The sequence below is a fragment of the Acinonyx jubatus genome, chromosome A2 (assembly GCF_027475565.1).
Source record: "Acinonyx jubatus isolate Ajub_Pintada_27869175 chromosome A2, VMU_Ajub_asm_v1.0, whole genome shotgun sequence".
NCBI classification, from domain to species: Eukaryota; Metazoa; Chordata; class Mammalia; order Carnivora; family Felidae; genus Acinonyx; species Acinonyx jubatus.
Window position 1 is genome coordinate 104,513,033 of NC_069383.1, and position 25,906 is coordinate 104,538,938.

The 25,906-nt window shown below is 58.6% G+C and overlaps 1 protein-coding gene across 18 annotated transcripts in view; it reads left to right on the forward strand.

The window, feature by feature from the left end:
- TNS3 (tensin 3) overlaps positions 1–25,906 on the forward strand; it is a 215,715-nt gene that overhangs the window by 81,559 nt on the left and 108,250 nt on the right. For 15 of the 18 annotated variants that reach the window (XM_053218741.1, XM_027045988.2, XM_053218739.1 and 12 more), the window contains 6 exons: positions 12,960–13,012; positions 15,008–15,179; positions 16,904–16,954; positions 18,794–18,916; positions 22,272–22,336; positions 24,801–24,884. In XM_053218741.1, coding sequence (XP_053074716.1) covers positions 12,960–13,012; positions 15,008–15,179; positions 16,904–16,954; positions 18,794–18,916; positions 22,272–22,336; positions 24,801–24,884 — 548 coding nt within the window. Of the gene's footprint in view, positions 1–4,831; positions 5,699–6,079; positions 6,137–6,434; positions 6,603–12,959; positions 13,013–15,007; positions 15,180–16,903; positions 16,955–18,793; positions 18,917–22,271; positions 22,337–24,800; positions 24,885–25,906 lie in introns of those variants that run through there. The other 3 variants (XM_053218746.1, XM_027045992.2, XM_053218743.1) reach the window with 3 other exon arrangements.

Consider the following 25,906-nt stretch of genomic DNA (forward strand, 5'->3'; position numbering starts at 1 on the left):
TGAAAATATAATAGTCACCATCTTATCATTTTTTTAAAAAAAATTTTTTTAACGTTTATTTATTTTTGAGACAGAGAGAGACAGCATGAGTGGGGGAGGGGCAGAGAGAGAGGGAGACACAGAATCAGAAGCAGGCTCCAGGCTCCGAGCTGTCAGCACAGAGCCCGACGCGGGGCTCGAACTCACGGACCGTGAGATCATGACCTGAGCTGAAGTCGGATGCTTAACCGACCAAGCCACCCAGGCACCCCCATTTTATCATTTTTAAAAAAAGTTTATTTACTTATTTGGAGAGAGCGAGAGCAGGGAGGGGCAGAGAGAGAGAGGCTCTCAGCACAGAGCAGGGCTTGAACTCATGAACTACGAGGTCATGACCTGAGCTGAATCAAGAGTCGGACACTCAACCAATGGAGTCACCCAGGCGCCCCATCCATTTGACTATTTTTTAAGTGACCCCCATTTAAAAACTTACCATTTTTAAGTTGTGCTTGGCCAAGGTCCAGGTGAGTGTCACATTGTCTGCCTGTGTGGGTAGACTGGGCCTGGGCACCGACCTTGGGGATCTGAGGCTTTCACGGATGAGCCTTGTGTCCTTGGTCAGGTCGGGTTGGGTTGGTGCCGGGAACTTGACTTCCTCACAGGGTCAAGAGGGAACAGCATTTCAGTGAGGAATTACGATTCCTCAAGCACACGAAGCTTGCCCAGCAGGTCACGTTCTGTATGTGGTGGGTAGGTTGACCCCATTTTGTTGGTAGGGGTTGATCCAAGGAGACTACTCTCCTGATGTGACCTGTGTTCTCTGGATTATTGGATGGTGCCACCTTCTCACTCGTCTGACTCTTAGCTGTCAGAGGAGCGATCGGAAAGGAGATCTCATTGCAAAAGCAAGCGCAGGTTAGAAAAGGCAGCAGGTAGTTTTGGGCCAGCTTCCCTGTTTATGGGCTGCTGGGAGCACCCTGGGTGAATGTCCTTCCCCTTTTCGCAGACGAGGATCCCAGTGGACCGGCTCGCCCGGTTGAGCCAAGAACGTCCTGTCTGTAGAGACCAGGCTGGGTTTTGAGCCCAGCTTTACCCACCGAAGGCACTTCCCCAGGGTCACTGGGGAAGCAACTGGACGCGACTGGAAGCGAGAGGCGTCCTTTTACAGTGAAGAGCCCAAAACCTTGGGGATGGTTTTTGAAATGGTAACTTGGTAAATGGCAATTTCAGGTGGTCATTTGAAGGAATTTCCCTGGAAATTAGGAAATTAGGAAGTTCCCTGAAGATTAGGAAATCTGGTATCTTCACTGGTAGGAAAGCATGAAGGGGAATGGAGTTTGAGCTTGGTTTTGGGCAGCCGTTAATTTAGGGACGTTGGATACTGTGATTTGTAAGAAATACAGATTTGGTCTTTGTCCCCATTTTCAGCACAGCGCCCCAAACCCTTGGGGTTTCTTAAGTGGAGGAGCAGATAGGTGGCTCTTACTGTGCTAAGGAGGTAAAGCACCTGAGGGTGGGGAGTGGTGGCTAGGGAGACCGCCCATTGGGTTACAGGGGCGGAGCTGTCGGCCCCACCCCCTGACCTCGGGAGGAGGGGCTGCAGGGGGACCGCCCACGTAGTTATAGGGGTGGAGCTGTCTGTGCCACACCCTGGCCACGGGAGCCCCACCCCCTGACCCCTGGAGGAGGGGCTGCAGGGAGACTGCCCACGAGGGGTGGAGCTTTCGGCCCCACCCCCTGACCTCGGGAGGAGGGGCTGCAGCGGGACCAACCACGTGGTTACAGGGGCGGGGCTATCAGTCCTATCCCATCACCACGGGAGGAGGGGCTGCAGGGGGACCGCCCACGGTCATAGGGGCGGGGCTATCAGCCCCACCCCTTGACCTCGGGAGGAGGGGCTGGCAGGGGACCACCCACGTGGTTACAGGGGCGGGGCTATTAGTCCTATTCCCCCCACCCCCCACCTCGGGAGGAGGGGCTGCAGGAAAACCGCCCACGTGGTCACAGGGGCGGAGCCGTCGGCCCCACCCCCTGGTCTCGGGAGGAGGGTTTGCAGGTTGGATCAATCACCAATGGCCGATGATTTCATCAATCATGCTCCTGTAATGAAACCCCCATAAAACCCTACAGACAAGGTCCCTAGAACCTCCGGGTTGGTGAGCACGTGGAGATGGGGGGACAGCGGGCCCTGGGGCGGCAGGGAGCTTGGTGCCCCCTCCCTAACCATGCCCTGGGCGGCTCTCCCATTCATCTGTTCCTGACTTAATGGTTTTACAATAGACCAGGGATCTAGTGAACGATCAAACCCAGTTTTCTTTTTTTTCTCATCTTCCTGGAGAATTTCTTGTTAAAAATTTAGCAGCAACTAAATGAAAGTGGAGGAATACTGTCGTGTCAGGTGGGTCGTGGCCTGTGGGTCGTGCACTGTGGGTCCTCTGGGTGTGGCTTGCCCACGTGCACCACGGCTCTGGTCCTTGGACCCCCTTCCATCCCCCTCCTCAGCCACGGGACCAGGTCCTGTGGGCACCCACCCTTTTCTCAGGTCCTCTGGGTCGCCCTGGCCCCAGTAGCCCTTGTGCTCCTTCCCCTGCTCCTGGCGTCCGTGGCGGGCCTCGGTGGTGAGATTACAACACGGATAAAGCTGATGCTATGGGCGCTTACCGCCTGCCAGGCACAGTGCTGAGCTCTCTCTCTGGGCGGGGTCTCATCTGACGGCTCCACGCTTAGGCATGTTCAGTGACTGGCCCCAGAGGGCAAGTGGGGAAACTGAGGCTTCCAGTGGTCACCGATGCCATCACTGTCCTCACAGGAGGGGGACGCACGCTTGGCACCCGCTGGAGAAACTCCTATCCCCACAGCTGGTGGCACTGGGTTCCCACCCGCACCATCTGTGGTCAGGTGCGCCCCCTTTGGTGAACCTTGCTGACGCTGCCAGCAAGGGGTTCTGAAAACCTCTTCAGAACACATCTAGGACCCTGTTTGTCACCCCTTTTCAGAGACTTCTGCAGGACTTCTCCTGACCCAGGAAATGCTCTGACTGGGTTCAGGCACCAGAAACCCAGACCTCAGGGCCCCCTGTTGCCTCGTCCCCGTGTGGTCTGGGCCCCTCCCTGGGGCTCTTCTGGCTGTCTCCAGGGCAGTCTCCTGAAGGTCCCCTCGCCCCGTTTCTGTAGCTGGGCGGTGCTCCTGTCTCTAGGCCCATCAGTGACCATCGTCACCTATGCTCTTGCTGCTTTCCGGCACTTGTGGGACTGTCATCCAGCCCCTCTGGGGATCGCTCGGTTCGTCACATGGGCACAGTACCAGGATCCTGAGTGGTGCAGCCCGGGAGGCCCCAGCCCGGGTGGATGGTGTGTTTTATTTTATTTTATTTTTTTTAATGTTTATTTATTTTTGAGATAGAGAGAGACAGAGCATGAACGGGGGAGGGGTAGAGAGAGAGGGAGGCACAGAATCGGAAGCAGGCTCCAGGCTCTGAGCCATCAGCCCAGAGCCCGACGCAGGGCTTGAACTCGCGGACCGCGAGATCGTGACCTGAGCTGAAGTCGGACGCTTAACCGACTGAGCCACCCAGGCGCCCCTGGATGGTGCATTTTAATGGAGCGTGTTTCTGGTGCTGGCAGGGAGGACGCTCACTGGGCTGTCTTAGGCATGCATGAGGACAGATGGGGCCACAGGAAGTGGTCCACCTGCCGGTGGTCAAGGGCACCGGGATGGCCATCCCGGAAACCTGATGATTCATAAGTGACCAAAGCCGAGGCCTGCTGTGCCCTTCTCAGGGCAGGGACGGCATGTCCTGGACTCCACTGTCGGCTGTCTCTGTTCAGCAGGCTCTGTGGGCACCCTAGGCTGCCTTCCCTCAGGGACCGCTGAGGGCGGGGTGGAGGGCCTACTTCTTGGTCCACATTTGTCAGCGTCTGAGGGTCTCTGTGGCGTTATCCGGGCTGCCCTTGTTGGACCTCGGGGCCGGATGGGGACATGGCCCTGATGGACACACCTGGAGCAGACTCGGGTCCCTGCCGCTAAAGCTTCCAACTGCAGAATGAATGACGGGACCCTCCTGCCTTTGGAAGAGCGTGGCCGGCGTGGCTCCTCGACCGTGGAGGATCACTCCGTGAGCCACTTCCCTAGCTGTTGCTGCCTCAGTTGAAAATGCTCCTGCTGGGAATTTGAGGGCATTTTTGAGAGAGCTGGATCCCTGGCTTGGCATGTCCTCTGTCACCATGCGGTAAGGGATAAATGCCTGACCCATGCCTACACTCGGCCCGTCTGGGCTGCTCCCCCACCAGGAAGCTCCCCCACCGCCTCCCTGTCCCATCCCGCACTTGTACGACACGGGAGGTGGCCTAGAGCCTTCTCTCCCCTTACGGGGCCGGTGATGGTGCAGTGTGCTGATGTCCGCCGTGCGCAGCCTGGGGACCGGGTGTCCCTCTGGCCTCTCCCGTCCTCACAACCAGGGTGGGACACCTCTCTTGTCAACCTGGTTCACAGAGGTGGGAGCCGGAGCTCCCAAGAGTGAGCGATGCTGTCTGTTCCCAGGTCGGCTGACCTGACAGGTGAAGGGGCGGCTGTCTGTCCCCACGCTTGCTCTCAGGAAGGCCTGCCAGCCTGCAGGAGCCAAGCCACCTGAGGCAGACCCCGGCCTGTGGGCCCCAGGCCTGCCGTGCATCTGGCTGGAAGGAGACCCGTGTGGACCCGGTGTCCGCCAACCCTCATGCCAGGGACGGGGTCGGGAGGGGCCCAGCGGACCCACTATGCTCTCCCGTGGTCCTCTTTATAGGGAGAGATGTTCTCATTATGAGATAATGGATCAGAATAAAAGAAACGTGCGTGAGAGACGGAACGTGAGAGACGGAACGAGCACGCTTGTATCTCCCTCTGAATGTAGGGGATGAGCCTGACCGTTTGGTAATGAAATCAGGCCAATGGTTGCCAGCGTAGACCTGGCCGTGGGGTGTGTGCTCTGCTCCGGGTCCTCCTCTCCCAGCTCTGAGTGACGACTGGCCCAGTTCGATCCAGGTGCAGACAGCCTGGGTGCCTGGAAAGTCGCTGTAGTCCCACTGTCTGATGTATGTCTAGCCCCCCTCTCTCTGTTTTGGTCTCCGGGAGCCTTGGAGCCTGAGGGGCATGTGTTAGGAGAGACCCCGCTTCTTCTCTCTGGTCCATCTACGCACTCAGACCCTGTGTTTGTGTCCACATTGTGGTTTTGTGTGCACGTAAGGGACAGAGAGAGGAGGGAGGGCACCAGGCACCTGTGGGGTGCGGGATGCAGGCCCGAGACCTGCCTACCCAGGAATGTGCAGTAGGCTGCTCTGGGGGTGAGGGTGGGGGTAGGGCTTTGGACACCGGAGACCTCTCACTGTGCCCCCATTTCCACCCCCCGACCCCCCGGAAGCCAGGTTGCCGTCAGGGACGCAGCCCCTGCCCAGTGAGCCTGTCCTGCTCCCCTGGGTCCTGCAGGGCCCGGGCTGGGCGCATGCTGCTGGTGCCCGGCGTGCAGGCATGCGTGCTGCTGCTGTGGGCTGGGCCTGCCCGCGGCTCCGGCACCGCTGCCCTTGAGACTTCCCCAGCCACGGCGGGGCGGGCGCTGTCCCACCTGCTCCCTGTGAGGCCACGGGCAGGGAGAGGGCGCGGGACTCGAAGCGGGGAAGGAGCCAGGCGGTGAGAGGGGCCTGCTTTTGAAGGCGAAGCCCTGGCCCCGGGGCCCCTCAGCAGCGCCGTGAGTTCTGCTCCCGGAGGGATCTGTGGGGCCGTGTGTACTTGGCAGTGGCTTTCTCCCCGGTGCCACTGATCTGTTTGCTCACGTCCTTGCTCTGCTGCGAGGGGGCAGTAAAAGTTCCATGTAGCGCCAGGTCTGACGCTTCTCCCGCCGGCGGCTTCCTGGGCTGCCCCTTCTGGGGACCCCCTTCCTCCTTGCCCTCTGCTTTCACGGGCGCCTTCCTTCCATATGGTGCAGCCTACTTCCCGCCGAGTGCTGAGTGCTTGGTGTAGACTTGGCTCAGAGAGAACCTCCCTCGGAGCGACACCGTGCTGCTCCTAGAGGAGCTGGGGCGGGGGGGGGGGGGGTGGTGGGGAGCAGAGTGACTTTCTTTTAATTTCCTAACTCGAGCCTGCTATGTTTTTTTTGGACACTCACTGCTGCTTGTGTTTAAGTGCGGTAAGAAAGACATTCACGCTGGGCGCTCCTGATAATGACTTTGTTTCTGGCCTTCTTGTAGAAGGGAGAAGTGGCTGTCTGTCTGTCTGTCTGGCTTTGGGAAGGTCTCGATTCTCCCGCTGCACGGTGGTGAGAGGGTCTCTCCAGGCACTGCGGTCCATATGGGCTTTTGGGGGAGGCTGGCTTTCGGGGCCAGCCCCCGCCTGGCACCCCATACGGCGACTGGGTGCACAGCTGGTGTTGTTAGCTCTGTCCACGTGCTTCCTCACCCAATGCTGCCGACACCTCTGCTTTCCAGGTGTGGAAACTGAGTCACAGAAGGTTGAGTAAATTCTCAAGGTTGGACAGCCCGGGAAGCAGCCGGGAAGTGCTTGACTGCTGCACCCTGCCTGCTGGGCAGCGAGTGAACGAATCCGTGCCTTCGGATTTGTCCAGTGGACGTGGCTGGTTATTGGCTTTGCAAAAGGTTTTCGTTTTTTTTTTCCCATTTGCCTTGTGCGGTGTGCTTCCGCTGGTCTGTGGACTGTGCTTTCTTCCTGCGCGCGCGGCTGGCCTGCTCCCTGCCCCTGGCCCCGGAGCCCTGCTTCCTTGTGAATCTGGCTTCGGTTACGCAACTGTCCTTTTTGTTCCTTTTTACGGAACTGTTAGTGGCTGTGGGTTTCAGGGCCGTCTGAGCGGCTGGGAGCAGCGCACAGGCCCCGCGGCTCCCTGCGGTCCACACCTGGCTGGGACCCCTGCCGCAGAGGGTCTCTGCTCGTCATCCTGAAGCCCGAGAGGGTGAGGGGAGGTGGGCAGCAGGGGCACAGCCTTCGGTCTCTGAGCAGGAGCTAGGGCGAGCTCCCACCTGCGCCAGAACCCCCCACCCCCCGTTCCGGGTTCTTGCCTCGTGTCGCCTTGTGGCTGTGCAAGGGACAGTTTCTTTCCAGATATCCCCCAGAGTCATTGATTCCCTCTGTTGTGACCTCACCAAGGCGGACACACTTCCTACCTTTCATTCTGTTGCTCTTTTAGGGATCGGGTGTTCAGGCCGCTCGGTGCATTGACTTTATCATCCTACGAATAAACATGACAGGCATTTAGGACCAAAACGTAGAGCGGTATCCCTGTGCCTCTAACATGGCCAGATCATCCCTTGGACGTGTGGAAGTTGGTGGTGGGCTTATTCCCTCCTGTATCCCACAAACTGCGTGCTTTGCCAGCTGCTGGGGTAGGACGTGGTCCCCAGGTGGAAGGTGGGAGCCACTGCCTCTGCGGGTCTTTACCTGGGGCGGCGGAGGGGGATGCACAGCATGGGCGAGAATTCATGTGGCGAGTTATTTCTGTGCAATTGAGGGCTGTGCCATCATGGCACATACAAACAGGGCCAGGGATCGGGGCCGCTTTGGTGGGGAGGTGACATCTGAGCTGAGAGGTCTAGGATTAAAAGGAGCTAACCAGGTGAGGCTTGCCTAAGTGGGTGAAGAGCATTCCAGACCTGCAGGGCATATGCAAAGGTCCTGAGGCTGGAAGGGTGGAGTGCGCTGGGAAAACTGGAAGAGAAGGGCCATGGGGCAGGGGTGGAGAGAGGGAGGTGCCTGCCCTTGGCTCACAGCAGTGGGATGTGGGGACACGGCACCAGCATTAGCCCTACAGATGGGCTGTGAGTTCTGCTCCTCAGGCTCCTGTCCACCTGGGGTGTCCCTGCCAGCCCACCGCGTTGGGGACAGGCCCTCCTTGCTGACATGGGGGCACCATCCACCTCGTGAGTCTCATTAGGCAGGTCTTCTCCATCTTTCTGGTTTCCCAGACAACATGCAGAAATCGTAGATGCGAAGGGTGCATCGTGCCGGGCCTGCTGTGGTGCCACAGCACCCCTGCAGAGAGGCTGCTGGATGTAGGAGCCCATTTTACAGATGAGGGCCCTCATCTGCAGGAGGTCCTGCGGTTCTGGGACAGCCTGGGTGGCTACCCTGGCCAGGTGCCTGCTGGCCGTCCCCACGTGGCTGGTCACAGCCACCGGGAAGGGGCGACGTCGTCCAGCTGTGGCCTGCTGCTTACCTGCCAGGTGACGTGTGTCAGGGGCACGCTGTCTGCGTCCTCCCTCTGTTTTCCGGCTGGGTGTTAGGTGTCCTCACTGCCCTCCCTGCCCCCAAGCTGGGTCCTTCTGGAAGCCCTTGGCGGGGCGGTGGGGGGTGCTCCGTGCTTTGTGGCCAGGAGTCCTTGGTATAGACTCACCCCTGCATTAGGTTTGTCCAGCGTCCCTCCTCGAAGCCATGAGTGAGTCCTCTGCTGCTGGGACGTGATTGTTGGAAATCCAACCTGTCGGTTCAGACCCAGAGTGTCCTGTCTTCTGGCCTGGACGCCAGTCACTTGAGGTGGGAGAGCAGGGCCCTGTGGGTCCTATGGGACTTTGTGCATCTAACAGTCAGGTCTTCGGGGTGTCTGTCTCGTGCCACGTGTGGACTGTACTTTTCGTCTGAAAAAGTAGGAGACAACGTGTGCTTGTAGTACCAGGCTCTGCGCTGACGGTTCACATTTGGGTGCTGCAGGGTGTGTGAACGGGCAGAGTTTTGGGGGTTGGCCTGGTTTGGTTCTGATGTTGCCCACGCTGACTTTGGGGTGTCCCACAGCTGCAGACCCTGCAGTATCCAGGGAGGGGGGAAGGTCCCTGCCAGCCTGCTGATCAGATCCCAGACGAGACCAGTGATCAGGCCCCACAGCTGACGGGGCTCAGGGTCCTGCTTGGAACCCCAGCTTTCCCTCCACGGGCCATCTGCTTAGAAAGGGGCCGGGTTACTAGTGGCAAAGCCTTTGTCTCACAGACATATTTGGGCCATTGTCACCCAAATTTGGGCCAGTTTTCTAGTGCTACCCACTGGTCATGGGAATGGCTCCCTATAAGACTGGGTGCTGGGGGGCGGGTCCAGTGGGACAGGGTGGGTGGGCGGGCGGGGGGGGTGGGGTGGGTGGGCAGGGTCATGTAGGAGGAGCCACTGGGGGTGGGTCCTATAGGAGGGGGCGCGGGGGGGGCGGGGTCTTGTAGGAGGGGCTGTGGGGGGGGGTCCTGTAGGAGGGGACACTGGAGCCTGGGGTTGGGTCCTGTAGGGCCGGCGCTGCAGGATCCCTATATGGACAGCAGGTGTTTCCTGCAAGTCCTGTGTGGGCCCTAGCCCCCAGGTGAGGTGGGGACTGGAACCCCTGTTCTAGAAAGTTGAGGAGGGTGGCTGAGGCCGGAGCAGGTGAAGGACCTTTCCAGGTTTGCAGGGTGCAGAGTGACAGCACAAAGGCGGTCTCACGGGGAACCGTGTCTCCTGACAAGGCCTGGACCAGTTTCTCCCAAGAAAAGCCATGCAGTCCTGCCTTTGGCCTTGGGGTAACCCACTCGGAGCGAGCACGGGCTCTGTCTGCCTCTCTTAAAAAAGACAGTTGTGTCTGCATGCAGATATCACGGGGGATCGGTGTCCCCTCCTGCAAGATGGATTTGGGGGTTTATATCCCACAGCTACAGAGTTGCTACTTCTGAGCGCGTTTCAAACATAGAAGTAACACCAGTAGCAAAAGAAATGAGGATCGATTATTGCAAAAGTGTGTTGGGCAAGAGAGCCCCTCTGGGCAGATGCAGCGATCGAGTGGTTACCTGCTGGAGCACCCGCCTGGCTGCTGGCCAGGGTCCTGGGCTCCGGGGCTGCGTTCTCTCTGCCTTCCAAGTGCTGGACCCAAAGTGACTGCTGGCCAGGGAGGCCAGTGACTTGGTCGAGGTCCCAGGACCGCTTAGGGGCCCAGCACGTGCATTGCCTGGCCCTCACCGGAAACAGTGCCTTTGGGGCAGCGTGGGCTTGCGCTTCCCCTGTTGCAGGTGTAACCTTTGCCACGGATTCCACCGGTGCCCCTCCCCTCCGTCTCCCACTGGGTTTCTTCCCGCGTTTAGAAGTTGCGGGCTGTGATAAGCGGGTGCCAAATAGACAGGAGTGAAGGAGGCGGGGCTGGGCAGAGGCAGGTGGGGACCAGGAGCCAGCTCGGGAATCGCCTGTGTTATCTCTGTCGCTCTGGTCAGTAACGATAAGAGTGGCTGGCGGTGTCCTCAGAAGGCTTCCCGGGAAGGTGGGTGGGCAGCGTCTTCTTGCCAAGCACTGCGAGCAAAGCGCAGCCCCGGGGGCATGGGGTCTTCCCGCAGAGAGGTTTTCTCCCACTTCCTGTATGGGGTTAGGATGCAGGGTTCTGGTGCACAAGGGACCTTCCTCTTTGGTAGATTTCCAGGAAGCTGGTTTCTGGGTCATTCCTCAGCCGTGAAATGCTCTGTGGTGTTTGAAGGGGGGCTCGGCTTTTGAACCCCACGAGCAGATTGGTTCTTTGCTCTCCAGCACAGACGCACAGAGACTGCATACCTGAGGGTACCCTTCTGGCCAGTGACGTGTTTTGGGAAGTCTTGCCCCTTCTGTAGAGTCTCCTAGCCGCTACGCAGCAGAGTGGGCACCCAAGGGGCTGCCATCTCTGTGTACCCGGGGTCCCATCACCCACACGACATCTGCTTGGCTCCAAACGTAGCCTCTGAGGGAGGGAGTCCGGTGCGCGTGGAGTCTCAGAGGCTGGCTTCCAGAGGTGGCTCGGTCCCAGCCGCTCTGTCCTCTGCGGTGGGGGCTGGGCTTGCTCTCCCAACCTCCTTGATGCTGGCCTGGCCCCGGGGTCGGGCTCGGTAGCACGGGCCGTTGGGCCACCAGGGCCAGGGGATCGAAAGAGCCCTGAGTTTAGTGTCAGAAGTTACTATCACATCTTCACGTGCGATTCTAGACACAACACGGTCTTTCTGATTGCTGTTTCCCAGGCTGCCTATGGGGGTTCCCACCGGGAGCCAGGTGGCCCACCAGGTGTGGTGAGCTTTCTGACCGCAGTCCACTGTGGCCTGTCACAGGATGCTGCTGGTGGACCAGGGGGCCACGTGGTCAGAGGACCCGGACCCCGTCCCCTCAGGGAGAGGGCCAGAAACAGGGTCCCAAGCTGGCCTTGTATCTGTCCTAGGGACCCTTCCTGCCACTCTTCCCCTCCATGCACCTGTTCGGGCCACGCTTGTCTCCTCACTGTCCCCAAGATGCAGAATAGAGCTACTTCATGGTCAGTCACCAGCTGTGCTCTTCCTGGGACACATTCTCTTGAGGTGACCCCCTCACTGCAGGGACCCCCGCCCCTCCACGCTGACCTGCGGCTCTGCCCACCTCCCCGTGCACCTGAGGGGTGGGGGAGGCCTCACCACCGGGTTGGGGGGAGGGGGTGCAGGCGGTGAGCGGTGGTTCTGGCCCGTCATCCGGTTAGGTGATGTGTGGGCTGGAAAGCGTGAAGGGCCTTGCCCTCAAGGAACGTGTGCTTTCTCTACAAACTTACACGCGTGGATCTTGTCTGGTTTTCAGTCCGTGCACATTACTTCAGTCTAAACTGGCACCGTGGGGTGGCTGCAGGTGGGGCTAGGGGTAGGGGCAGGCGGCCCGGCCTTCCTATCACTCTGTGTGTGTGTGCACGTGTGTGTTTAGCGACCCGCCTTTCACGTATGTGTCTACGCATCGTGTATATGCACCTGTCGTGTGTCTGCCCTCGATCTATCTGCCATCCATCCGTGCCAGGGGATGCAGGTGGGGATTCCCTGGGCTGGGGGCTGGCTGGGACCCGTCTGGGAAGTGCTGGGCCTCAGGGCTGCTTTGGGGAGAGTGGGCCCAGCCCCCTGACCTCCTGGGAGCCGCTGTCCACACCGCTCAGAGTCCCAGGCACCGAGGGAGCCGGCTCAGTCCCGGACTCGTCTGTAAGGCAGGACCCGTACGAGAGGCACCCGTCCGCCAGGGACAGCCAGCGGACAGCCTCCCTGGGCGCTCTGTGCTTCCTGCGCCACACGCTCCCAGCATCACTGCGCACTCCATCCGCAGAGCGGGGCCAGGACACGCGGCAGGCTCCGGGAAGGGGCCGCCGAGTCCCAGGAAGGGCACTCGGGAACACCGTGCTGGGCTTACGGGCTCTCCCGCCTCTGCCATCTTCGGCAATGCCTTGCACACCTCTTTGAGCCTCGGTTTCCCCACTTTTGAAATGTGGGAGGTAATTCCTACTCACAAAGTTGCTGGGCGTGTCTCCTGAGATCGTGTCTACACGGCCTTTGTGGATCACGTTAACACACGCACACATGGAAGGATCTTGCAAATTGTAAAGTCATCACACCTGAGGCTTTTTCCCTGCAGGATGGGCTTTTTAAAAAAATGGTAGATGTTGGGGCACCTGGGTGACTCAGTGGGTTAAGTGTTCAACTCTTGATTTCGGTTCAGGTCATGATCTCAAGGTTCATGAAATCGAGCCCCACGTCAGGCTCTGTGCTGATGGTGTGGAGCCTGCTTGGGATTCTCTCTCTCTCTCTCTCTCTCTCTCTCTCTCTCTCTCTCTCCCTCTCCCTCTCCCTCTCTCTCTCCCTCTCCCTCTGTCTCTGTCTTTCAAAATAAATGAACAAACCTTAAAAAGCAAATAGTAGAAGCAATAGAGAATTATCAGGCTTTGTTTTGTTTGAGTCAGTCTGATGATAATGGTAGTGATCTAGTGAGCGTTGGTCAAACACCTCCTGTATACAGGGGACAGGCATTTACCGGTGCCGTGGGTGGGTTTGTCCTGCTGGGGGTTCATGGACCATGTGGCTGGGGGTCTGCAGTCATAGGGCCCTGACATGCTGGAGACCCTCCCTGGCCGTAAGAGGCGCCAGCAGTCACCGTGTTTGACTTCCCACTTAATGACTAAATCACAGAATGGTGGCCGTCCTTCCTTCTCTGTGGGCTGGTGGCTGTGGACCGTGTGGGACTGACCTGTGCTTTGTCGTTTGCAGGCTCCGGGGGGCTCTGCACCGTCTGCTGCTGTCTGCCGTGCCGGGCCGTCCAGGTAAGCGTCCAGAACCTGGTGTCCCTGCCTCAGGCCAGATACGACAGGAAGCCTGAGTGTGGTCTTCCTCGAGTCTGTGGTCATGTTTCCAGGTGATGCGTGTCTGTGGTCGTGTTCCAAGGTGTAGAAAGCTCTTTTTTTTTTTCCCCCCTGGATGCACCTTCCCAGCATTGAAGCCCAGATTGTGGGAATGTGATTGTTTCCATGCACAGCCCTGGCTTCTTTGTGCAGGTGAACTTGGGGGGCGTTCCAGAGTTGAGCCCAGCAGGTGTACCAAGCTCTGTCTGCCTGAGTCCGGGCAGGGCCTGCTGGGACGGCCATGGCCAGTGCTCCATGCAGGGCAGTCTCTCAGGAGCTGTGGTTGGTGGATAAGACACGTTATTACTTTTTATATAAGTGTTTAAAAACCTGATTTATTTTATTTTATTTTATTTTGTTTTGTTTTATTTTATTTTATTTGGGGGTTGGGGAGAGGGGCAGAGGCAGAGGGAGAGAGAGAATCTTTTAATGTTTATTTATTTATTTATTTATTTATTTATTTATTTTTTATTTATTTATTTTGAGAGAGAGAGAGAGTCAGAGTGTGAGCGGCGGAGGGGCAGAGAGAGAGGGAGACATAGAATCTGAAGCAGGCTCCAGGCTCTGAGCCATCAGCACAGAGCCCGATGCAGGGCTTGAACTCATGAACCGTGAGATCATGACCTGAGCCGAAGTCAGACGCTCAAGCGACTGAGCCACCCAGGCGCCCCAGGGAGAGAGAGATAATCTTAAGCGGGCTCCATCCTCAGTGCAGAGCCTGACATGGGGTTTGACCCAGCGACCCTGGGATCATGACCTGTGATGAAATCAAGACTCAGATGCTCAAATGACTGAGCCACCCACATGCCCCAAAACCTGATTTAATTTTTAAAAGTCATCAAAACTCTTTTGCGGCCATATGTGCATAAGGCAGAGAAAAAACATCTTTGGTGATGTTTTGCATCCTGATTTGAATAAATCAACTTAAATGACTAAGTTTATGATGCTGGATCTGATGATGTTGCTTCCAGTGGGTATAATAACAACACCTTAGGTATCCTAAGAAGCGTCTGTCTTCCAGAAGGAAATACTAAAATGTTTATAAATGAGGTGGTAACAATGTCTGGGATTTCTTCACGGCGGCCGGAGTGGTGGACGAGGGGGTGTGGGCGGAAACGTGTGTTAATGTCGAAGTGAGACGGTGGGTCCGTAGCGGTTGGTTAAACTTTTGTAGGTTTTTGAATTTTCCAAAATTAGGAGAGAAACACCTATAAAAGGGGCAGTCGATAAACAGGTGGCAGCCACAAAGGCTCGAAGCTCCTGGTAGCGATGGCTGTGGACCAAAACCACCTTCCTGTGACTGTCCTGTGTCCCTTTGTGGGTTTTCTGTGGGTCTTACCGCTCTGGGGTTGACCCAACACCTCATCCCCGGCCACCGTCAGCTCTGGGGGCCTGCCCTGCCATGAGGATGAGGAGGGAGGTCTCTCGGGACATGATCCCCACGGTGCCGTCCCAGCCTCAGCAGCCCTCCCCTCTGTAGGCCCCGTTGTGGTCGGTGGTCCTGCCTCCGCACCCCTGCCCTCCCACCCCCAACTCCCCAGGAGCCCGCACACAGCAGCCCTGCTGGTAGAGCTGGCCACCCCTGTGGCCGAGGGGAGGCACCTGTAGGGTGGCCACCCATACTCCTTCCCAGCGCGTCCCCTCCACGGCCCCCACACCTGTCTCCAGGTGGGGCAGGAAGACCTGAGGACCCGCCACGGGGCCTCTGCTCCCGCCGTCCTGACCCCCAGGAGTGAGGACCAGGCTCCTCCCTCCAGAGTCCGTCCCCTGGGGGTCTCCCTCTGCCGCAGGGCAGGGGCTCCTGTGATGCAAACACACTCGGAATAGACACACAGCCCCCCGGGGGGCTGCCGCCGGGGCTCCCCTGCGAGCAGCCAGTGTGGGCACCTCCGCGTCCTGACCGGCCCCCTCTCCTAGGCCCGCGGTGCTGAGCCCCGCCATGGAGGACGGCCGCGAGCTGGACCTCACCTACATCACTGAGCGCATCATCGCGGTGTCCTTCCCCGCCAGCTGCTCCGAGGAGTCCTACCTGCACAACCTGCAGGAGGTGACACGCATGCTGAGGTCCAAACACGGGGACAACTACCTGGTGAGTGGGGGGACACCGAATGCGGGGATGGTGGGGGGGGGGACACTGAGCCTGGGGATGTTGGGGGAGGGACACTGAGCCTGGGGAGGGTGGGGGGGGGACACCGAACGTGGGGATGGTGGGGAGGGGACACCGAGCCTGGGGACGATGTGGGGGGGACACTGAGCACAGGGATGGTGCGGGGGGGGGGGGCACTGAGCGCGGGGAGAGTAGGAGAGGGGACACTGAGTGCAGGGATGGTGTGGGGGAACACTGGGCACTGTGACTGGGAAGACACTGAGTTTCCTGAAGTGTGAAGAAACCACTGAGAGTCTTGGGGTGGCCACTGAGCCTGTGGGGTGGCTGTGGTCCCTCACTCTGTGCCTGGCTTCATGGAGATGCCCTGGGGCTCCCTCCCACTGGGGCTTTTGTTCCACGTGCCACCTGCTGTGGCATGAGGTCACTAGTGTCCCCAGGGAAGTGCAGCTGTCCCCTGCCCACGGCCGCTGCCCCTGAACACGTGGTGGGCAGCCGTCCTGGTGCGCTGGGCGCTCAGCGTCAGGAGGGGGCCGCCAGCCCCTGTGGGGTCGGCGTCCCTGCATATGGCTAAGCCTCTCCCTGCTGCCGACAGCCAGGAACGCGTGTGACGTTGTGGAGGGGGAGAGTTCCCGCTTGGGGGTAAGCGCGGCCAGCGTCTCCCGCATCCCCTGGCTTGCCCTATGTGTTCGCGCCGTGGCAGCCCCAGGGGAGCGGCCCCGTGTGATCTTGGGTTAAATTACAACCCCTCACGCCTCCGCTGCACCTGCCCCGACGCTGTTCTTATCTCCATCCAAGCAGCTAATCTTCGCTCTAAACGACAAGGCCGTTATTGTGCCCTTATCGGTCTCAGATGACTAATCGGCCGCCTGCTGCCTGCGAACGAGGCAGGGCGAGCGGAGGTGACCCCGCGTCGCTTCCCACAGGCTGTGCCGGCCCGGAGCTGAGTGGTTAGGGTCGGGCTGGAGCCGCGCCGTCCTGGCTCCTGGGTCCCTCGGACGCCAGTCCTTGGCGTGATGACCTGGCTGCGACGGGAAAGCCCGTCCTAGCCGAGAGCGTCACACTCTTGTCCCATCACACTCTTGTCCCAGGGGCTTCCTTTCTCCCCAAGGCCCTGCAGGAACTGTCTGCCCCGTCCTGATGCCTGGCCCAGGGGTCAGCGCACGGCTGGTCCCCTGCAGGTGTCCTCTGAGACCCGGGAGGGCCCTGGGCCCCGGACACACGGCTGTAGGGCCAGAGCCTACCCCTGGCCCCCGCCAACAGTGAGGGCAGCAGTCCCTGCCTTGTTTTGGGACAAGGACCCTTAGGACCCTTTGGAAATGTCTGAAGAAAGACCCGTGTGCGTGTCTGGTACAGATCTGAGTTAAGAATCCTGGGTGGGCTCATCTCTTCCCCGTCTACACCTGCATCCTCTGATGGACGTGCAGCCAGTATAACTAACTGAACCCGCAGGCCATTGAGCGAGGCTGCCCAGGGTGACGGGTCTTAGCAGGCAGGAGGGCTCTTGGCTCTGAGGAAAGCGGGTGGCGAACCGCACCAGCTGGACAGGCCCCTGCGCTCAGCTGTCCTCCGTTCCTACGTACGATTCCACCCTTTATCATCCTCGGTACCTCGAAGGCAGGCGGCGGGTGAACGTGAAAACCAGCGGTTTCCTCTTTGACCTCCGAGGACGCTGAGTTGTCTGACGGCTTGTTCCTTCCCCTTCACAGGTGTTAAACCTTTCCGAAAAGAGGTACGACCTCACGAAGCTTAACCCAAAGGTACGGACCTTCACCCTTTATATTCTGAGTTTTGTTTAATCAAACGTGCACGATGCGTATCTGCTGGTGCGGAAGCTGTTCCCGGCAAGCCTTTGTGGGATGTGACGTCATTAGGGGAATCAGGAACTGCCCTTATCTGGGGGTTATTTTTAAATCAGCTGCTTTAGGGGCGCCTGCTTGGCTCAGTCGGTTAAGTGTCCAACTTTGGCTCAGGTCATGATCTCACAGTCCGTGGGTTCGAGCCCCGTGTCAGGCTCTGCACTGACAGCTCAGAGCCTGGAGCCTGCTTCGGATTCTGTGTCTCTCTCTCTCTCTGTCCCTCCCCTGCTCATACTCTGTCTCTCTCTGTCCCAAAAATAAATAAAAACATTAAAAAAATTTTTTTTTAAATAAATCAGCTGCTTTAGTCTGAAAGAAGTACACATTTGCCGGAAGTTGCAGAAATATACAGAGAGAGCCCACTTGTCCCGGCCCCTGTCTTCCCCCGGGCAGAACTAATGATAAGTAATAAAATGTCGATGCCAGAAGTCGACGTTGGCGTGATCCGCAGGCTGCGTTCAGCCTTTCCTGCGTTTACACACGTGTGTGCACAAGCGTGTGTGCACACGCGTGTGGCGTCTCCTCTGCCAGGATCTCCCGCCTGCCACCTGTTTCGTTCTCCCTCCGTTATTCTTAGTTGTCAAGATTTAGGGGAAATTTTTGAAATTGCTCACGTGTGTAAGTGATGGCGTAAACAGCATACGTGATCCACGCGTGGGAACGTTCTGCAGCCACTGGGATAAGACAGTAGCGTCTCCGCTATGTGGTCAAAAACCTCAGGGCGTCACCTAAATGCTACAGCTGTTCCCCCGAGTGGCGGAAGGGGGTATGTGATATTTTTCAGCTTGCCGGCATCTCTCTGAAATTTTCCATCGTTTCATGTTACTTCTGTTACTCCTAGGGAAGGGAGCTCGGCCTTCCCTTCCCCTTCAAGAAAGGAAAAGGAAAATAGTGTTTTGCGTCGCGGGGCAGGGGCGGGTGCTGGTGTTGGGTCAGGCGATGAGGACCTTCTCTGTTCCGGCTCCAGATTGAAGCCGGGGGCTCAAGGCGCTTCCTCCTTCGTGGGCCCGCTTCTGTCCTTTGAGGACCGTGTTTCTCCCAAGTGCACCCAGCGGGCCTCTCTCTGAGATGTTATCTGCACGCTGCGTGGGGAAAGGCTCCCTGAATTTCCCCAAGCTGCGATTTTCGTCTGCCCGGAGGGATTTTTGGCAGTAGCTCCGGCCAGGAACTCCAGTTTCAGATCTGACCGGGCCTTGGCTCTCCCCACGAGCCCTGCCCCGTTAGCGGCCCTGAAAGTCCTTTCTAGAATTGCCATCCCAGCTGCAAAAAGCAGAGTAGTTGTCTCACGGGGGCAACATAATCCTTCACGTTTTTCTTTCCAGTGAAGGAGCCTGGCCACAATTTCCAGCAGGTTTTATTTATTTTAATTTTTTAAAATAAGTTCTTTCATGATTATTTTTTATTTTAGAGAGGGCGTGCACGCGTGTGTGCACGAGGTGGGGAGGGGCAGAGGGTTGGGGGGGGGGGGAGAGAATCAATCCCAAGCAGGCTCCACACTGTCAGCACAGAGCCTGACGTGGGGCTTGAACTCACAACCCTAGGATCATGATCTGAGCCGAAATCAAGAGTCAGATGCTCAACCGACTGGGCCACCCCAGGGCCTTCCCAGCAGGTTTTAGAAGAGGAACATGGCCCAGTGTTCCTTACTGTTAGATGAAATATAGATAGAAGGGCAGTGGTGGGGTGCCTGGTGCCACCAGAGCCCCTAAGAGGACCCCCGGGGCCCGTGTCTCGTTGCAGATTCTGGACGTGGGCTGGCCCGAGCTACATGCGCCACCCCTGGACCAGGTGTGCACCGTCTGCAAGGCGCAGGAGTCCTGGCTGAACAGTGACCCCCAGCACGTGGTTGTCATCCACTGCAGGGTGAGTGCCACCTCGCACCTGGGGTGGAGGGCAGGGTGGGGGAGGCCGGGGGCGGGGCGGGGGGCCCGGAGACCGCCCGTCACACCCATGGCGCTGTCCATCGGCCTCTGTGGTCACGTTCACGCACTTGTCCTTAAAAATGAAGAGCCATCATTCCCCCCTCCCAGAGTTTGGCTCCAGAGTTTGTGGGACTTGGGTTGCTGAACACGTAGCTGAACATTTTGAAACGAACGAAGGGCAGGAATGGTAGCGAACCATTTTATCTTCCCGCCATTTTAAAAGAAAGAAAGCCCTTTAAAAATTTTTTTTATTGTTTATTTTTGAGAGAGAGAGAGAGAGACAGGCAGACAGACAGAGCATGAACAGGGGAGGGGCAGAGAGAGAGGGAGACCTGAAGAATCTGAAGCAGGCTCCAGGCTCCAAGCTGTCAGCACAGAGTCCAACGCGGGGCTCGAACCCACGAACCGTGAGGTCATGACCTGAGCTGAAGTTGGACACTTACCTGACTGAGCCCCCAGGCGCCCCAAGAAAGCCCTTTGAGAAGGAAAAGGGTGCTGTTAGGATGGACAGCAGTGGGCTGGAGGTGCCGTCTGACTCCTGCTGTAATGTACCCACCCCCAAACTGCGGGCAGGATGCTGTTGCAAACGTGGTTGTCTCCCGGCCGGCAGCTGGATGGGGACCGGATGTGGCCACCCCCTTGCAGGCTGGCGGGTGCTGGCCGTGGGGGCACTGTCTGGGCTGCGCCTGGCCTCCGACCACCTGAGATCTTGTCTCTTCTCTGGTTTTGCACGGCCTCCCTGCATTCCCTGGTTCTTGGATCTGGCTGGTGTGGAGTGCAGCCAGACGGAGAGAGGATTTCCCGAGCGGGGAAGCCCGTGGCCCATACCCTCCATGCGGGAGGTGCTTTGGGAAAGGACGGTGCGGTGGGTGGGCATTGGTCCCAGAGGGAAAGGGTCTGCTCCCCATTTTGTCCCTTATACACCGTGTTCTGTGACCGTCAGAGCATCTTGAAAACGTTGACATTTCCTTCTTGGGATGTCTCCTTTTTAGATCTTTTCATGTTCCAAAGCTGCACGAAAATCCATTGCGTTATTGAGTTTAGTTTCAGAGAACTTCCCCCTCGGGCTGTGTGGGGCTTTCTGCACAGTCTCCCCCCAGGGTACAAAGACCCCCTGTTCTGGGGGCAGTGGGACACCTCCCGGCCCCCCTCATGGAGTGCGGTGGCTCCCAGCTTGGAGGAAAGCCTGTCAGGTGCACACGAACGGGGACGACGTTTCTTTCTCTGCTTTTCTTGCTTTTTCTCATTTCTAACTTGATTTTCCTTCTCCATCAAACAGCCAGCCAGGCCCCCCACTAGTTTTCTTACAAAACTAAGCTAAGTGGAGCTTTTCAGGATTGCATTAGATGGAAGGACCTTCTCTCCGAATTTGCGTCTTGCTGCAAACTTCAAAAGAAGATAGGCTTTTTAAATTTTTAACCAATTCTTGTTAATTAAAACAAACGGGTCTTCGTTAGCTGTGGCCTGGTGACTTTGGTGGAGCGACGGTGATGCCCCTGTGGCTCATAGGCCCCCAGGCCGGGCCCCCGGAGGATCCTGGCACACTAGACCTTGAGAGTTCTGGAAAACCTTGCACCGTTCTGGGGGCGTGGAAGCCATTCCCGAGGCGTTCTAGAAAACGTGCTGTGAGAGAGAAGCCCCCTCTGGGTGTGAACTTTAGATGTCGGCGTTAACAGAAGTTCACCTTGATCGTAGCAGGGGTGACATCGGGGACTTGGCCAAAACCTGCGAGCTCAGCAGAGTGTGTGTTTCCTTCTGCACGTGCTGGGAATGTGGGCAGAGCTGGGGCGCTTGGCCTGGGGGGTGGGGGGCAGACACAGGTCAGCCCTGCAACGGCCCCGCTCTCCCGTCTGCTGCGGGAGTTGCAGGGTAGGGGTTGTGCGGTTTTGCCCCTAGTCTCCTTCACTGCCCACCCACCACCTGCTAGCTGCTGACTGAGCAGACAGTTCTTCTAGAAGTTTCCATGCCCACAGCATCTGGTTTTGAGTCTGTACAAAGGACTCACCTTCAGCAACTTGTGCAGTCAGTGATTCTGACAACTGTGGAGGACAGACAGCTGGTGGAGTTGAACCTTTCGGAGTCTCGTGCAAGCACCACAGAGACCATGAGTGACCGAGCGTGGTGGCTGTGAGTGTCCCATGAGTGCCCCACCGGGCCGAGGGGCTGTTTGCTAGCAGTGGGTTTGTGCCAGTAAATGGCGTGTGTCTGTGCACCTGACTTGCATGGGCAGAGAGCTGCCCGCTCCTGGGTGACATTCCCACGCGGTGTGGGTCCTCAGAGCTGTGACCGGATCTGCTTGGCCATTTCTTCTCGAGGACCGACGTGGGGGCCTGCGTGCTGGTGCCCCTGCCATTTTGGCTTCATGCGCCTCTACATCCGAGTTGGCTGACTTTTCATGAAAAACCCAGACTGAATATTTTGGGCTTTTGCGGGTGCGGGGTGACCGTAACTGCTCACACCTGCCGTTGACGGTGGAAATACCCCTCGTGCACCTAAGCAGACGGGCATGGCCGGGGTCAAACAGTGACAGCTGACCTTTAGGTGACTGTCACGTGTCACAGATGTCATAGTTTTGCTTCTTCTTCAACTGTTCAGAAACATAGCCCTGGGCTTGCAGGTTGTGTGGACACAGGTAGTGGGCAGAAGGGGCTGGTGGAGTGTGGTTTGCTGACTGCTGGGCTGGATTGTTGGCAGTATGTTCCAGAAGGCGGCAGGCAGCCTGTCACAGCCGTGGTGTTGCCACACACCCAGTCCTGTGGGTCCCGTTGGCCCGTGGTTCCAGCTGGCTGCCGCGTCTGGACTGTGTGTGTCTGTGGTCACGGACTGAGCCCCTGCATTCTTGGGCCACGGTCCCTGAGTGTAACCAGGCAGGGCTGGGTAAGCGGTGGCAGGGGTGAGGTGCTGCCAGCACGCTGGCATCTGCCCTCCGGGCTTTCCAGGCTGCATGTGCGGCCCTCATAACCTCGGCCTGTGGGGCGGGGCTTCAGCTCACTTGCAGGCGAGTCTACATCCGTTGCGTGCCTCCCCCCACACATGCTGCTGGTCCCCAGTGGGAGATGGTGAGCTGACTGGCCACCTCCGTGCAGATCTGCCCCATGCCCCAGGTGGCACCTGCCGTGGGCACCCGGTGTGCACGCTGCCTGCCCGCTGGATGCTGCCATCTCCAGATCGGGGACCAGCGGAGGCTGACGGTGGCTACCCGTCCCCCCCCAAAGCGGGCTCTTTGTCATCTGCGAGCGTTCCGTCTCTGCGGTGTGAGTCCAGAGAAACTGAGCCCTTCTTTTTGTCTCCTGCAGGGCGGAAAGGGACGCATTGGCGTGGTGATATCGTCGTACATGCACTTCACCAACGTGTCGGCCAGGTACAAGGGGCGTCCGAGCTGCCCTGGGCGTCAGAAGCTCCGGGACGGGGTGGGAGGCTCGGCCGGCCCTCGGGGTGGGGAAAGCGCCCCACTAGTGGTTGGCGCTGCTGAGAAGGACGTGCAGGTATCTGATTGACCCCGACGTCGCCTTGAGGCAGCTGGTGAGCGCTCCCTCATTCTGTGACGAAAACAGCAGGGACGGGCGTCACCTGTCTTAAGAGCAAGAGCCGTGTAGCCTCCCTGGATACCTTGTACCTTGTCAAGACGAGTGGCCATAGCGGTTTGCGTGTCCTTGGCGTCTGGAATGTACTTTGCAAGTTGGTCTTTTCTCCCTCAATCCTCCTGAGCAACCCAGGGGGTGAACCAGTCACCGCTCACGCTTTACCGATGGGGAAACCAAGGCTCAGGGAGCTGTCTCCGGTCCCCTCTGGTCCCCGGGGGCCGGAAGAGCCACCACGGGACCCTTGGCCGGGACGTCGGGCGCAGGAGGCTGGCGGGAACCTCCTGGTGCGAACCACTCACGCCGCAACCCAGCCCAGAGTGTCGTTCCCTGTGGGTTTGCGTCCACATGTACCCTCCCGTGAAGCGGGAGCTGCCCCAGTTATGAGGACACGTGCCCTGTTCATAGCAGCCCACGGATCCTGGCCTCGCCAGCGCCAAGGAGTGAAATTTGACTTCCCAAATGTTTTCTCTGGACGTGGACCAGGGAGCTTGGGGCTGCCGGCGGGGGGGGGGGGGATCCCAGCCCCCCCTGCAAACCGGATTGCCCCTCACTGATAGTCAGCGTCGGGGCGTGTGCCAGACCCCGAGGCTCCTGCTCACTTGGGACTCCCTCCGCCGAGCCACAGCGTGCGACACAGACCACGTGCCGCCTGCACAGCGTCGCCCCCTGTTTCTGCTGCAGCCACGTGGCTGTGCCTGCAACCCGGGCTCCATGGGCGGGGGCTCACCTGGCAGGTCAGGGGGCACAGAGCCCAGCGGCTTCGAGCCCTAGAGCACCCGCAACACCCCTCCTCAATCCTCCATTTTTCTCCATAGTCAGGGCCCATCTCTGCCACAGAGTCGAGCCATTTTCATGAACCTCAGAGCCGTGGGGTCCTCGCCTGCGAAGGGGGGAATGGTGGCTGAGCCTCGTGGGGTTTTGTGGCCGTTCAGTGCATCGTGGCATGTAACGTCCAGTACCAGTACTCGGGTATTTGCCGCTGTTAATGCTGTTGGCAGCCGCACGAGTAACGGTGTTAAGTACTTCTCGCTAAAATGGAGCGACACCTGCCTTTCTGTTTTCTTAAAAAATTTTTTTAATGTTTATTTGTTTGAGAGGGAGAGAGAGGCAGAATCCAAAGCAGGCTGACCTGAGCCGAAGTTGGACGCTTAACTGACTGAGCCACCCAGGCACCCCTGGAGCATGCGTTTTTAAGAGCTCTGTCATGAAACCGTGCTCCAGATCAGATCCAAAACTGGAAATCAAACAGTAGGGAGGATGCTCGTGTGTCGGCTCCCTGAAGACGAGCAATCACAGAGACCGTCCCTGGGAACACTCCTGATGCTAACAGTGATGTTAATACTGAACACGCACAGGCCCAGATGCGTTATCAGTGTCCCACGTTTAGTGGGACATGAGAGCTCCGGGGAAAGGAGTGCTTACAAGCGAATGGGTGGATATGTAACCGTACTTTCCAGCTTGAAAACATAAGTCCTCGACATGGTAAATATTCAGAGCTTGAGGGCATCTTCCGTACGGGACCACCCCATCAGTCCAGCTTTAAGACAAACGCAGGTGGTGAAATACCCATTTTCTGGAGGTGCACGTACACGCGCTAAGGGGAGGGCTCACCCGTAGATCACATTTCCAAGGAAGCTTTTTGCTGCGACCTCTTGTACCCACGTTCCACGATTCATCTGAGTCAGATCAGGCAGGCCCGTGAAATGCCCCGTTACGGGGTCCCCTGGATCCTGCCGCGTGCGCTGGTGGGCATTGTAGAGCTGAGGTCAGTGTGGGATTGTTGGTGAGCAGCATTCCCTGTGGTGGCCACCTTGGAACCATGATGGCGCAGCCTTCTGACCCCCCCCCCCCCCGGCCTGCTGACAGTCGTAACCCCCCTGCGGGTCCCACACTGCTCTCCGGGGGCTTGCTGGGTGTTGCTGACCGTAGAGCTCTGACTGTGCCCCAAACCCCGGTGATCCGAAGACTCATGCGGGGCCCATGGAAGCCACCTGCTGTTTGGGACAGAGCTCCAGACCCGCAGTCCTGGCTTCCATGGTGGCCGGAACATACTCCCAGGATTGGGGTCCAAGAGGAGATGCTAATGCTAGGCTGGGGTGCACGCGTGCAGGCGCGGCAGAGGTGGGGCTCCCATGGGGGCCGGTCACTCAGGACAGCCATACCACCTGTCCCGTGTCACCCCGCCACCTGTGACTCCACGGGGTCAACACTGTGTCTCTGTCCGTCTTTCTCCTTCCCCAGCGCCGACCAGGCCCTGGATAGATTTGCGATGAAGAAGTTCTATGATGATAAAGTTTCGGATTTAATGCAGCCATCCCAGAAACGGTACGTACGTGTCCCCACGCCTGAGTGAACAGGTGGGTGAGATTTCATATTTCAGAAGGTGGGGACAGAAGAGGCGCCTCCCCTGACGAGGCAAGAATGGGAGGGGAGGGCTGGTGGGTGCCCAGTGGCAGAGATGAGCCACTGTGTGTGGGTGGGAGGGGAGCCCCCGGCCCCGGCTGGCTCTGAGAGGGGGACCCAGGCGTCCTTCCGCACGCTCGGCGCAGGGGTGGATTTGTGCTCTGATGCCGGAACTGGTTTCTATCTGCCGGGTCGGGTCGGTGAACTGTGTCTGTAATCTGCTGGTGGGTGGAGGTTCTGGGCCGTGCAGGCCACGTGGTCTCTGTCACGGCTGTCCTCACGGGAGAGCGGCACAGGCATTCAGAAATGAGCGAATGTGGCTCTGTGGCAGGTTTGTGGTTGGCCCCGACCCCTGTGCTAGACGCTTAGCTCCTGAGCCCGGGGCGTCTTCCATTATGCTAGCCTCCCCAGCCCGCCCATCACCCTCTCTCTGGAGCCCCTGGGATGCTCGGTGTGCAGGGTCGGAAGGGCCCTGGGGGAGCTGACTCTCTCGCCATGTGTCCCCAGGGGAGTGCACGCCGCCCTCCGCGCCCAGCTGAAGAAGGCGGATGGGGTCAGGGTGTGCGCAGCGGGTCAGGGTCCAGCGAGAGGGGTCCTGGGCGGCCTCCTCCCGGCCCCACGTCTTGCCGACAGTGACACGGAGCCGGGCACACAGTCTCTGCGCTTCTATTTTAAGGCTGACAGCAGGGGATTTGCCAAGGATGGCCGAGGCAGTTGCCAGGATAGGTTTCTGTCTCCTGCACCTGCTTCCCCAGCCTCCGAGGGAATCCTTGGGGTGGCTCACAGGCGTGTTTCGGTTCCATCCGGGAGAGGGATTTCAAGGACCACCAAAGGCACTGCCTCCTTTTTTCCTGGGTGTTTCCCGTGTCCAGGTCCGTGTGTGTTCAGACCCGGCTGTGTGGGCGGTGTGGGACCCTGAGTCTGAACCCACTCTGAGCCACACA